The following is a 14,329-nucleotide window of genomic DNA, read 5'->3' as shown; positions in this document are numbered from 1 at the left end:
TGATCTAAATCCAAAACGACTTCGAAGAAGTATATTTAGAAACTAGATTGTTTATTTTGCAGAACAAGACGAATTCAGTGTTGATTGACGGATAACCTGTGTTAATTGTACAGTCTACAGGACTGTCAGGGCAATCAACCTTCTCGGAGTCCTTCAACATTGTCGACAAAAGCATTATTGGGAGCGAAACGGAGGTTTTCACATCGGGGTTTGACAGCTGATTTTTCCATGGCTGTTGTCCATACACTTGAAGAAAAGGACATGAAATTCGTCGAAGATTCATCAACAGAACAAGTTGTCCTTGACAGAAGCAAACACAAACTTTCTACACTACCGCCGTGTTTTAGTATAACGAACTTATTACACCTTACGCCCTGTCACTTGTGTTGTTAAACAGGAAGAGATTTGTGTTTGTTATTGTTCTATGGGATTTCACAATCGACCGAAGGAAAGTGAAAGGACTGGTTCTTATTGGTAAATTTCGACAAATACTTTAACACGATTCCTGTTTGTGATTGGATGTGCTAAAATTGACAACCATGAAGTTGTTAGAAAATTCAAGATTTGAAGCGGTCAATTCGGCTCTTGCAATTGAGCTTGAGAATTGTAGAATTGACGGAAGGTAAGGTCAAGGTCATCTTTATAAATAAACATGGCTCATCTCTTCACACATGAAGTATTTTACCATTAATATACACAGATGTTACATGTTTGGAAGATTGTGTGAAAAACTGATTGAAATGTTAATCAGAATTACCTGTTGATCAAGTTATGATGTTGACACAATCCCAGCTGGGTCTAGCTGTCAATATTTTCCTGTTCCAGTTAAATTTATGATTAAGCATGTATTTTCAGACATTGTTGACACTTCGTTTTTCTCTCGTTCATTTATCAATGATGTAGCTTTTATGTATTTCTCACACAGCACTGCAACAGTGACAATGGGTTATCAGTATTTGAACTTTCCTCTGTTTGATGCTCATGATGGTAATCCACCTATCACTTTTTGGATAGCTTGCCTGAAAAATAACTCGAACTCGCAAACTTCGCATTGTTAACCCGATAGCCTGACTAAGTATAAATGCAACTGAAAATGTGAAAACAATAAAATAAACAAGAATACCCTGACAGGAGAATTTATTTGCACGCTTTGTGTCTTTGGCTCCCATGCTTGAAAATGCATTAGAAGGGAGCACAAGCCCTTTAGACCCCAGGGGCTTATGCAGGTGGTAAACATGATAAAGCTTCATATCCTTGTCATTACAAATTACAGTTGATAGATAGTGTTTGGACCAGCAAACATTTTTGATTAGTGCATTGTCAGAAAATAAATATTGATTTAACTGCGTTCTTGTGCATAATTATGAAAAGTACCATATCAACAAAAGTAAAATATGCATATCAGTGGTAGAAACTAACAGTTTCCGTCCATTAGTCCTTGTGATGAGAACATATAGCAAAACCCTTACAAAGGGCAAATTTCTACTAAGTCCTTATGATACCTTAACTATTGGGGAGTTTAGCAAGGACTATAAGACTAGTGCCAATTTAAATGCTGCATATTAGTTCCTATTTCTAATAAATTTGTCTACATGAATTAAGTTGAAACAGGAAAAAAATATATTTTGAAAATAAAGATGCATTCATATGCTGCAGGCTATATGTCGTAAGGAAATATTGAAAACTCCCAACATAGCTGTACCTATTCAGTGACACTACATTTAGAGATGATAGATCACTGAGAGGAGCTTATTCTCACTCAATGACCTATGTTTTCACCATGGACACAGGGCATTGTTTTACTGTGTATCTGAAAACAAAATGTAACAAATTACGTCATGGGGTATTGTATGAAAAGTTTGTGGGACTGTATTCTAAACAATGCTAAAGGTATGCCCCAATATCATGATCTTATTGTTTCAAACTGATTTTGTTGTTTGTTTATTTGTTGTTAATGCTGCGCTCAGCAATGTTCCAGAGATATGACAGAGGTCTGTTAATAATCAAATCTGGACCACATCATCCAGTGATTGCCATCATGAGCATCGATCTATGCAATTGGGATACAATGATATGCATCAACCAAATCAGGGAGCCCGACCACCCGATCCCATTGGTCGCCTCTTATGATGAGCATAGCCGCCTTTTACAACATGCATGGGTTGCTGAAGACCTTTTCTAACTTGGATCTTCACAGGTCGATTTCAGATTGAACATTATAAACAAATATCCCTGTGGTGATTCTGGTTTAAAATAGGTACCTAGCAGCCTATGCTGGTCGTAAGAGGCGATTAAATTGTCCAGGGACCCATTCCACAAAGTCATCATAGCACTAAGACTATCGTAAGCCTATGTAAGCCTAAGATTTGGGAGTTAAGATCAGATTAGCAGTACGATCGCTTTGTCGAATGGGGCCCAGGGCCCACTTACACAAAGTGATATCAGTGCTAAGGTGATTGTAACTCCCATACTTTAACATAGGTTTACAATAGTCTTAGTGCTGGGATCCCTTTGTGCTAGTGGGCCCAGGTGGTCAGACTCAATGACTTGGTCGATTACTTGGCAATCTACCTGACAACATGGAACGTTGCTCACAATAATTTTCCCATGCTTGTCCTAAAAGGTGACTATGCTTGTCGTAAAAGGCAACTAACAGGATTGGGTGGTCAGGCTCACTGACTCGGTTGATGCATGTCATCAATCCCAATTGCGTGGATCAATGCTCATGATATCAATCACTGGATTGTCTGGTCCAGACTGGATTATTTACAGACCGCTGTCTTATAGCAGGAATATTGCTGAGTGCGGCGTTAAACAACAAACCAACCAACCAACAATGTAAATATTGTATACCTCTTTGTTACAGGATTGAGAGCTATTCCTGTAAGATGGCAGGGAATGACAAACGTTTGTTCAAGCTCTTGTCAAGTGAGGCAAATGAAGGAGGCAATGCTACTGGTGGCCTCCAGGCCTTGTCACCACCACAGAGCACTCTGTCACACAGCCCTGTCAGGTACCAATACCATCAGCAGTGTTAGAAGTGCTTCCTAGCAACCTATGCTGTCATAAGAGGCAGCCAAATGGTGCCTTTTCGATAGCATGAGATAAGATAAGATAATATTTATTGCAGAAACGTTCCATTACGGCACAGATGCAATTTTAAAAGACAAGACATTATGATTCATATATACATATATACAGACATACATAATTTACATTCCTGTAGACACATACAAAAACAAAACAATCAATATCACATATTTGATGATATTATTATACATAAAATGTCAACAGTTGATTATGAAGGGGTATTTATTGTTTGAAATGATAGATATGGAAACAAATGCAGTTGATATTGACTGCTTCATTATTTGACAGGATGTAGTGAAATAATTTGTCTTCGTGGCTCTGGACATTTCAATTATATTTTGTCTGGATAATGTTCGAAAGATTTTGCTATGCTCTACATGTTCAACCATTGATGGCGAAAAACACTACTTACTTCACTGTATTAAACACACTCAAGAAAGAAATATACTCTTTGGAAAAAAATCAATCATTTGGTAAAATACGATATTTACAAATTCTCTCTGAAAGTTGCATAAGAGGCCCGGCATATATTTTAGACGACATAATATTAGGTTGCACTTTTCAATATTGCGGATGTGACCCAAATTCTTAACTCACTCACACTCAATATTAGGTTGCAGTAACTTGCATGTCATGTTTTACATAGCTAAATCGATCCCTGGGTGATAATCATTACTGATATCTTAAAAAATTACATTTACAAACTTCTGTTTCTCAATTCAAATTGTTTTGAATTTATCTAACCTTGATAACATCCTGCAGCTTGGGTCCAAAGGTTATGGGCATCAATAAACGTTGGTTACTTCAGGAACAGGATTATCTTGTTTGCCTGAGGCACAGCCAGGTGTTGCTGGACATAAGCTCTGGGTCAAGCTGATACCTCATGTGTGGTCAGCCATGTCCAGCTCACATTGGGATGTGTACTTGGTGTAGCCGAATTTAATATGGAATTTAACTGAGCAAAAAGTTCACAATGGTCTACCTCTTGGACATTATAATCTATCATGTGTCAGAGCTCCAGATGACTTTTTGAGCCATTGAGTTTTTACTCTAGGGTTTCTATTTTAATTGGGTTATTACATTTTTCATTTGGTAACAAATATTTTTTCACTCATCTATTCATCACTCTATTGGTTTTTTTCCAAATTTAGTGAACATTTTAAGATTTAAAAAAAAAATGAAATGATGAATTAGATGTATATAACTGTTCTAAGGGTTGATAGGCTTGATTCAGAAAGTAAATTAGCTTGTAATTTTGTTTCGGAAATTAGCTCCTTTCTATGCATGCTGTAAACAAATGGTAAAAGCTTCATCATGTTCATTGGGTATTTACGCAAGCTGTTTTTATATTATTTGAGTTTTTCATGAAATGCATGTATTTCTGTACTCAAGTTAACTGAAAGCAATTTGGTTTTGAAAATTTTACGCAAATACGCTGCTTATCTATAGCTCTGATTCGTGCAAATAAAGTTGATGGACTAATAATCACTGTTTTGATATGCTTTGTTTAGAAGATTATTTTATGTGATTCCTTTTTTCATCAACTTTTGAAACTTCCAGTCCCCCCTAATTTTTGCCAGTCCCAGCTTTCAACAAATAAAAGAAATATGAAAATTATTTGGTTTCAATTCTTTCAACATAATGTTCAGTGCAAAGATGTCATCTCCGAAGTAACTTAGTTAGGTATATACGTCATTCACATTAACTTCAGTCACAATTTTCTCTTCTTCCTTTTTAATATTTCGAGACGAAGTCGCTACAAATGGATATTTAACCCATAAATAGACAAGGGGAAACCCTGATGGTAACAGACAAGCTGACTTTGTTTGAAAAATGTACTTATATGAATATCACCGATGTTTTGTTCAACAACAAAGATTTCTAAGGTACTTTATTTGCCGGTCCACAGGGACTGGCAGTCACATGAATTACCGGTCCAAGCTTAATTTTACCGGTAAAAAACTGGTAATTACCGGTTAATAGGAACGCTGAGGTATTGAAATTGAAGGGGTCCTGGTCCTTGTGATTTTCAGCTGTTAGTGCAGCTTCCCGAGGCAAGGGTGTTAACTGACTACAAACATACAGTTTCCACTCTTGCAGAACTACGCTGGAATTTCGTGGTTCAATTGTAGCGCCACCAGTGGCTATTACGACTTGTGTCCCTTCTATGTCCCTCCTACTGACCAATCAGATTCCCCCAAATATCACTTGTATTTGCTTAAAATAAGATGGTCAGTCAAGACCATCTGATCGATAATCAAGATCTATGTTGTAATGAAATGGGTTTTACCTAGCGAGTTATATCAAATCATTTGAGCACCTTGATTAAAAACATGAAAAGATTTGGAAAATATCTGTCGATGCCCAGTTGACAGCACACAGACTTTGCACATCCTGCAGTCGATAGAAACCTGCACGTTGAAATCCATGTTGTTTACAAACTGGATGTCTAATTTGTTGCAGGATTTTGATTGGACTATGCACTCGTTAGTCCAGCCAAAATGTAACTATGAAATTCCAGCCTAGTTTGGCAAGGGTGGAAACTGGACTTTAAAGTTTTTTTGCCTCTGGAATATACTGTTAGTGTAGTATTTGAAAACTAGGGTCTCCTAAAACTTTAAGTGACTTACATGCTAGTTTTGAACATTGTTAGTATGTTAACATTTGAAACCTCCCAGGTCTCTTTCCCTAGTGTCTGTTCAGTCTCCACTACGAGTACAGTGAATACAGTGACTTTATATTTCAGACAGTACAGCCACAGCTACGAGGGTGAGAGCTATCTCTGTGATACGATATCCACGAAGACCCTATTTTACCTCATCTCCACGCTGAATGCTTCCTTCAACCCAGACTATGACTTCAGTAATGCCAAGAGTGATGAGTTCAGTAGAGAGCCAAGTCCACAGGTACAGCACTCTCTCTCTCTCTCTCTCTCTCTCTCTCTCTCTCTCTCTCTCTCTCTCTCCCTCCCTCCCTCCCTCCCTCCCTCTCTCTCTCTCTCTCTCTCTCTCGTCTTATCACTGGAATGTGTAAACAAACAAACAAACTAAAAATGCCATGTATTTATGTATGCTTGGTTAAAACCCTAACTCATGGTAATTTCATAGTTAAATTACGTTCCTGGTACTTGAAGGGCATCCTTTAAATCCTATTTCTTTTACAACAGTCCCTTGTGACAATGTTCATTACATGGAAGCACACTTCAGACTTTCAGAGTTTGATGATGGATAAAATTTATTTTTAATAATCTTTAATTTCGAAGGCGCAGCTAAACATCTATATGAGTGCCCTCTGACACACTTGAAAAACTATGTCTGTCCCTGCTAGATGTGGTGTTGCATCTTCGTTTGTTGTTACAGTTTGTGGTGAATGGTATCGACAGTCAGCTGTTTGCCTCTGCGGGAGACACATTTGGTGCTCTGAAACCTCATTTATGGGCAGCTATTGAGGAAGAAATCAACTTGCAGGACTGTGACGTGTACAGGTAACCCAGCCTCTGAGTGATACATATAAAGGACAAAAAACTGCTAAAGTATAGCATGTAACTTATTAACCATAATCATAGCTGGAGGTTCTTTTGCAAGGGATGAGACTGTTTTTGTGAATGCATTTTTTAATGCTTTTGTATATATAACTCAAATTTTACTCACAGATAATTTGAGGAAGACCTTTATGACACTTTTCAAACCATAGTTGATGTCATCAGAAATTATATCTGTATATACACTACATTCCCCTAATACCTGGGGCAGTCGGGTGCGTTCACTAGTCACGTCGAAGACCCAAGTTCGAATCCCGACATGGGTACAATGTGTGAAGTCCTTTTTCTGGTGTCCCTCGTCGTGATATTGCTGGAATATTGCTGAAAGCGCCGTAAAACCAAACTCACTCCCATGTGCTAAATACACAGACCCATTTCATTCCTTGACTAGAAACATGTCACTCTGTTGTTGGCTGAAGGTATTCACGTTGGTGTATTCAAACGTGAAGTACTGACGATGGTACAAGACTTATCATGCTAATACCTCACTTTCATCCCCGTTCAGCTACAACCCAGACCTTGCGTCCGATCCATATGGAGAAGAGGGCTGTATATGGTCTTTCAATTACTTCTTCTACAACAGAAAGATGAAGAGGATTGTGTTTTTCACATGTAGAGCTACCAGGTGAACATCTTTTTTACGTGAAAATACAACGTTTTACACCTACTACTGCACACTGTTTTTGGCCGATAGCTGATGTGGATGACAATAATGAAAGATTGATGGTACCAAGGAAACGATAGATCACGGGGAGGTAGTTTGAACAGCATCCAGACGTTACCCCATGATGACTTAACTCAAAACGTGTACCTTATCGCAGAATAAAGTGCAGTTGGTGCCTCTGATCTTTTAGTGAAGCATCTTAAAATATGTCTTTGAAAATACACTTTATGGCTTTGGAGAACATATCAAGGGAATATTAAACCCATACATTGAACAGCTTTAGAAATTGGCACTGGTCCTGTAGTCCTTGCCAAACTGCCCATTAGTTAAAGTGTCATAAGGACAAGTAGAAATTTGCCATGTTTTAGGGTTTTGCTATATGTTATCATTATTAGGACTGGTGGACTAAAACTGTTAGTTTCTGCCGCTTTTGAATGCTGACTGTCTAGATCATAGAAGTACGTACAAATGGATATTTGGTATTGGAATTTAGGACATAAGGGAGATAATTTACACTACCAGTTGTCCCCCCTTTAATTTAAGTGTCCATGTACATACTATTGTCCTGAAGAAAAGTAATGGTTTTGGCATAACACCTATGTGAAATGATTTTCGGATGTAGGTGATATTTGTTTTTGTCACCCCTATATTAAAGTTTCATGCCTATACAAAAAAAATTGAAAAAGGATGACTCCCTTTTGAAATGATCTAGACCTAACCCTGTAGGTTTGAGGGAAGAATTGGTCTCCAGTGTTCCAGACTTTTTAGAGTCCACAAGAGCATGAAGAGTGGATTTGGTGGTTAGACTTGTTGATGTCACTGATGGAAATTGGCATGAATTGTTGCTCATGATGTCAATCACTGGTTAGTCAGGTCCAGACCCTGTCATATAGCTGGGATATTTTAATACTGATATTATATATAAACGCAGTGTTAAAGAACATTGACTGGTGATGTAAGCTTAGGGTCGTTGTGATGCATGTGTATTGTTGTTTCAGTGCATCTGTGCCCTATGGAGACTCTGGTATTGGCACCGACGTCAGCATGGACTTGACTGATGACACAATGATGACAGAGTAGGTTACCATGGTTACTAGGTGTCCTGGTTTCAGTATTAACCCTTTCACTGTCCATGTTTACCATTAGGCATATTGTCTTATCTGGACAACACTTCAGTCTCCACTTATTTGTGATCGCCGTCATCAAAATCTTAATGCTTTGGAAATGTTAACAGTCAGTGTGTGCTTCTTGAAAATGTGACTTTTCATTTCGACTACAGATCCCAATGTAAAAGCACTGAAGCATGCATCAAGCACCCTCATTATGTTATACTTTCTGTTTTCTATGTCGCTCAGGGGCAGTCAGGTAGCCTAGTGGTTAAAGCGTTTGACCCGGGTTCGATTCTTGACATGGGTACAATGTGTGAAGCCCATTTCTGGTGTCCTTTGTTGTGATAATGCTGGAATATTGCTAAAAGCGGCGTAAAATCAAACTCATTATGTCGCTCAGTTGGTTTGTCACATTCGGTAATACAGAGATTTATCCAGGATTCCAAAATAGGTGCCCACAACAGACAATTTGGAGGAAAAGGTCATTATTTTGCTCAAATCGTATTTGTGAAATACGAGTCACCTCTTCAAAGCCATAACATTAGTTCTTAATATATAACAGGAATTGGGAAATTTGTTATTCCAATTTGGGAAAAAATTGCTGACATTTGCTGCAGATTTAGGTCCCTGTAAAATTACAGTAAAGTATGTTAATAACGAACACACTTATAACAAACTGACGGATATAATGAAATGGTTTTTGGTCCCGTCTATTTGCTGTATGCTATATGCTGTATATATGCTGTATATATGCTTATAACAAACTACGGTTATAATGAACTAAAATTAGTGGTCCTATTGAGTTGGTTATGACCGTAGTTTACAGTAAGTACATTTCCCAGTGTATTCACTCTTGTTTCTTTGTTTTCAGGGACGATGTTGGGATGTAAACAATATGGCTGCAGATATTCTCTGTTTCTTTGAATTCTGTTTTCTTTTCAAGAACTTTTGCTTAAAATGCTTAAGCTTCGGAGTACTGTTATCTGACAGTAGTGCCTGATGCTTTGGGTACAGAAGGTTTGCCAATGTCCTTGTTTCGCGAGTGCTAATGAATGCTCAACATAAACATCTTCAATCCAATTTCTTATCAGTATCCTCAACCATTTCACCAATCAAATAATTATTTCTTTTTCTTGTCTCACAAACATGACTGTATTAACCATGTTGAACCCAGTGTATATGTTGTAGAGAGGTTCACAACTAGAATGATTTAGTCTTGATAATGATTGATCATGATTGATTAATGTGCTAGATTTCTTTTTAACTGTCATTTCCTCTTCCTGCCTTATCTCTGCTTCTTTTGCCTTTCGTTCATTTAATTTCATTTACTCTTTCCATTTTATTATTTGATCATGTTGATATTGGATTGCACCTTGTTCTCATAGCAAGTTACATATTTGTTATGTTGCAAAGTTTAATGAATCATTCCATCATGAGTGCAGTGAAATATCTAATCAGGACTATATGAAATTGGCAAGCTGTTAATTTAGGGAAAAGTGGGTCATGGTTGTACAGTCATTTAAGGTGCCGCAATTTTTTACTCCCCCTGGGCGTGCCAGAAACCTATGACGGAGGGTTTGAATCCATGTTCACCCTGATTATGTTTCTAGGTTTGTCAGCACCATACTCGTGCTCGTGGGTTTCGCTAAAGTGGTTAATGTTTAAGACCTGCATCACTTCAGGCTTTCCTCACACATTAAGTTGACACTCCTTAATATGACTGGAATACTGTTCAAAGCAGCATTAAACCCAATTCACTCACTAACAGAACAGAAAAAAAATTAAATCCATTAAACATGTGTAACGTTCAACCAGAATATTGGTAAATTTTGTGTTTATCCTTTTCTAATATCTCAATGAGAAAATCATTTTGTTACCATGATGTATGTCTTCCGTTATAGGTTGTTATTTTGTGTTAGTATTACTTTATGAAAAAGGCTTCTGAAGGTGTTTTAGTGTGTTCAGTTATATATATTTTATTCCCACTCGACAATGATCAAAGACATCTGGAAGAGTTTCTACACAGGACCATGTGTTGATGGAAGTTTGTGGGACAGGATGGTGCTCTGTCATTGCAGTGGCTACTGGATACTGGCTACCAAATAGCAATGCAGGAATGACCTGGTTTCTTTCCACCATAAAAGACGGCAACTGAAATTTCAATTAGCAGTTTGTTTTTGATGTGCACACTGGCGAAATCAGAAAGGAACGAGTTTGATATGTGGCAACAAAGGATATCCTTGCTGCTTATCAAGTATATTGTTTGCAAAGCAATTGTTGTTCCGTAGATATGTGTGAAAAACAATTGCCATTTTGATTTTGCACCATTGAAGAAAACATTTATCTTGATTAACCCACCTTTGCAATGGTAGCTAATCTACAAGGCAGCATGTCTATGGTTGACTCTCTTAATGGAGGACAGTGGAAGATGACTGTGGTTGTCTTCACGAAGTGTAGGAAAACCAGCAAGAAGAACATTTGTTCTAGAAACTACTCTGGATCTTTGCTTTTGCAAATAAGACTTGCATGTGTGATTTCTCTGTAGAAAGGATATGGATAAAGTGATCTCAACCACAAACGACAAGGATTGGTGACAATGTTGAGAAAGTCATGCTTGCAGATGCTCATCTTTAATTCCATGATTACTTGTAAAATCAAATGAAATTCAACATAAGACATGTGATTTCTATAAGGACTGAAAGGAGAGGTGGGAAATCATTACCTGAAATTAAATTGAAGTGTCGATTTCCAAAAGCAACAGTATTACAATGAAATGAGAATCGTCACAAACCACGTACCAGACAGGAGGCTTCAAAGGAGCATTGGAGGACATTTGTTAAGCAAGCATGATTAATAAGTCTCACTACTGGAGGCATGTGTCTTCATGATGATGATGATGAAGATGATGGACATGTGATATACATGATGTACATTGCTGTTTAGCTGGTGTGTGGACCTAACGAAGGGCATGCCTGTGTAACCATGGTAATTGCAGAGATTCCGAGGAACTGTGATGTTGATCTTTTCACCTCTTACATTATAACACTCATCATTGCTGTATCCTTCTCATATGCATATCAACTGTTGCCATCGGTTTCTGTAACATATACCCTGATAGTTGAATGTCAAATTCGTTTTTGGGGTGGTTTTTTTTGTTTTTTTTGTATCACCAGAAAAGTATTTTGGTTGAATTTTCTTGACAAGCTTTGCATGGGATGTATATTTATATATATTGACTCGGGATTGTGTAAACCTGCTGGAGGGATTAATTAGGTTGTACATAATGATGTGGCCATGTTTCAAATACCCCAAACCAAAACTTTCTGACACTGTTTCTGAATCATGGGCTGTTGGATTTTTAAATTTAAATGAGTCTTTCCCAAAATTAGACACAGTTAATATTAGTAGTTCATTTTAGTTTAGTATTGTGTTTTGGTAAGTAACCATGATAACAATCTGTTTACCATTTTACAGGACTTGGGCATTAAGATTTTCTTTGAATTAAACACTGCTTCATCAAATCATCGCCTGTAAGATAATGGGCAGCACAAGTAGCCGAGTTGTCTAAGACATCGCAATTCAATGTGCAGAGAATTGTCCCTTGGGCGCTATATGTGGGTTTGAATCCTGGTTCGAACAGATTATGTTTCCAGGTTTGTCAGCACCATACCCGTCCACGTGGGTTTTACCAAAGTGGTAAACGTCTGAGACCTGCATCACTGCGGGCTTTCCTCCCACATTAAGCTGACAACTTGTGATAGAACTGGAATACTGTTGAAAGTAGTGTTAACACACAGCTCACTCCTGTAAGATAATAATAGATGAAAAAACATTAACACTTGTACCTGGAAGTTGTTGTTGGTGTTTGTTTCTGGTATTTGATACATGGTCCTTGACAGAAAGACGGTCTGTCCTTGCAAGGACAGGTATGTAGATTGTTGTTTTTTAACAATGTTCAGTCTGTATATACTTGTATTAAGTGAATTCATATAAAATCATGTATGGCTTGTCACCTTGTTATGTTCTTATCAAGAGTCAGTAGTAGCTGTACAAATGCTTTTTTGTACTCTTATCTATCATTTCTTGCCTTATTAAATTTGTTGAAAAAACACTTCTGTCTTCCATATTATTTTCAGGATATTTAGGAGTTATTTGTGTTTTTTTGTTGTAGTTGATTGATTAAGGCTGCATTCAGCAATGTTACAACTATATGGGGGTGGTCTGTAAGTAATGGAGTCTGGACCAGACTATTCAGTGATTGATGTCCTGAGCATGATCTTAGCAAGTCCACTTGGACCATTTGTACTTCAGTGGTGGTGGTGGGAGGAGGGAGTATCCGCCCAAAAGAATCACACACATGTTACGTAAACAATTATACATTTTACTTTCACAACCAATCAACATGTTATCATGGGAGGGAACTTTTTTTTATTGATTTGTGTCTTTATTTAATATCATTATGATGTCACATCGCTAACATGCTTTAACAGGTTGATATTTTCGGAAGACAGTACAATAAACTTAAAAATGTCTGTTGGCTGGTACATCCATGGCGATAGATATTCAATACGCAAATAATCATGAACGTACAAAGAGAAGATGGCACCCATCTTCTACTTCCTGCACAAGTGGTGCCGCGATTCGCTGTGCAGAGTTGCGTCCCTTGGTCACGCCAGAAACCTATGATTGTGGGTTCGAATCCCGGTTCGCTCCGATTATGTTGCTATGTTTGTCAGCACCACTGCACCATACCCGTGCTCGTGGGTTTCACCGAAGTGGTAAACGTCTGAGACCTGCATCACTTCGGGCTTTCGATGACACGCAATTGGGATCGATGACATGCATCAACCAAGTCAGCGAGCCTGACAACCCGATCCCGTTAGTCGCCTTTTACGACAAGCATAGTCGCCTTTTACGGCAAGTATAGGTTGCTGAAGACCTATTCTACCCCGGATCTTGACGATCTACCACATGCACCATATACAACTGCATTTGGTGTATTAATCTTAACTCCCCAAAACCATTTACATGCATAGGCCTGTACGCTTTCAATAAAGGCCGACTTCGTCATATCGATCTTTAAAAATGCATAAAAGTTTTCATCACAATTTGTTTTGAGCTTTTTCAGAATGCCAAAGAAGATCTTTGCCCGGGTGGCAGGTTGCGTTGAATGGAAATTCCATGACAGTTCACTGGAGAAATAGACACCTTGCTATTAGTATTTAGTAACATCTAATGCTTGGCCTTCATAAAACCATTTTTCCCGTTTTGATAATATACCCGTGTGTTTTTTTAAACGATTACCTTAGTTTTTACCGTTTTTTAACCTTTCAACATGACTTTTCACAAAACTGTTGTAATACATTAATTCGGTGTAAATCATTATAATATCATCAGCGAGTAGCAGTAAACTTAAGGATTTACAATATCGGGATGCCACCTTGGCATTGTTCTCCTGTTTCCATGGCTAATTCGGGGCGGTCGGGTAGCCTAGTGGTTAAAGCGTTCTCTCGTCACGCCGAAGACACAGGTTCGATTCCCGACATGGGTACAATGTGTGAAGCCAATTTCTGGTGTCCCCCGCCGTGATATTGCTGGAATATTGCTAAAAGCGGCGTAACACCATACTCACTCACTCACCCCCATGGCTAATTCGTTTATAACAAAAGAAAAGAGGAAAGGGGTTAATATACATCCTTGTCTTACTCCTATATTGCATTCACATTTATTACTGAAATTACCGTTGCATCGTACCAAAGCTTTTACGTCTTTATAGATACATAACAATAATTTTGTCTTTTTAAAACTGAGGCCACGATTCTTAAGTATAAACCACATTTTATCCTGCTGTAGAGACGAATGCCTTACTAAAGTCTACAAATAGTTTGGACAATTTACCTCCCTTCTATATAGCTACGATTTTGC

At 38.0% G+C, this 14,329-nt stretch overlaps 1 protein-coding gene across 1 annotated transcript; it reads left to right on the top strand.

The window, feature by feature from the left end:
- Positions 1–9,937, top strand: LOC139478114 (repressor of RNA polymerase III transcription MAF1 homolog). The gene is made up of 7 exons (XM_071260429.1): positions 1–622; positions 2,867–3,013; positions 5,837–5,996; positions 6,450–6,574; positions 7,137–7,256; positions 8,294–8,371; positions 9,276–9,937. Exons 1-7 carry the CDS (start codon positions 540–542, stop codon positions 9,292–9,294), a joined length of 732 nt encoding a protein of 243 aa, XP_071116530.1. The 5' UTR covers positions 1–539; the 3' UTR covers positions 9,295–9,937.
- Positions 9,938–14,329: the final 4,392 nt, after the last annotated feature.

The sequence above is a fragment of the Haliotis cracherodii genome, unplaced genomic scaffold, assembly GCF_022045235.1.
Source record: "Haliotis cracherodii isolate W230 unplaced genomic scaffold, xgHalCrac1.p SCAF_39, whole genome shotgun sequence".
Classification (NCBI taxonomy): domain Eukaryota; kingdom Metazoa; phylum Mollusca; class Gastropoda; order Lepetellida; family Haliotidae; genus Haliotis; species Haliotis cracherodii.
Note: the sequence above shows the minus strand (reverse complement) of the source record. Positions and strands in the feature narration are given on the sequence as shown.

Excerpts from the sequence above, each read along its gene's own strand:
- LOC139478114 (XM_071260429.1), top strand. The coding sequence starts at position 540 with ATGAAGTTGTTAGAAAATTCAAGATTTGAAGCGGTCAATTCGGCTCTT. Across the intron at positions 6,575-7,136 it reads CAGGACTGTGACGTGTACAG|CTACAACCCAGACCTTGCGT; the intron begins GTAACCCAGCCT and ends ATCCCCGTTCAG. Across the intron at positions 7,257-8,293 it reads TTCACATGTAGAGCTACCAG|TGCATCTGTGCCCTATGGAG; the intron begins GTGAACATCTTT and ends TTGTTGTTTCAG.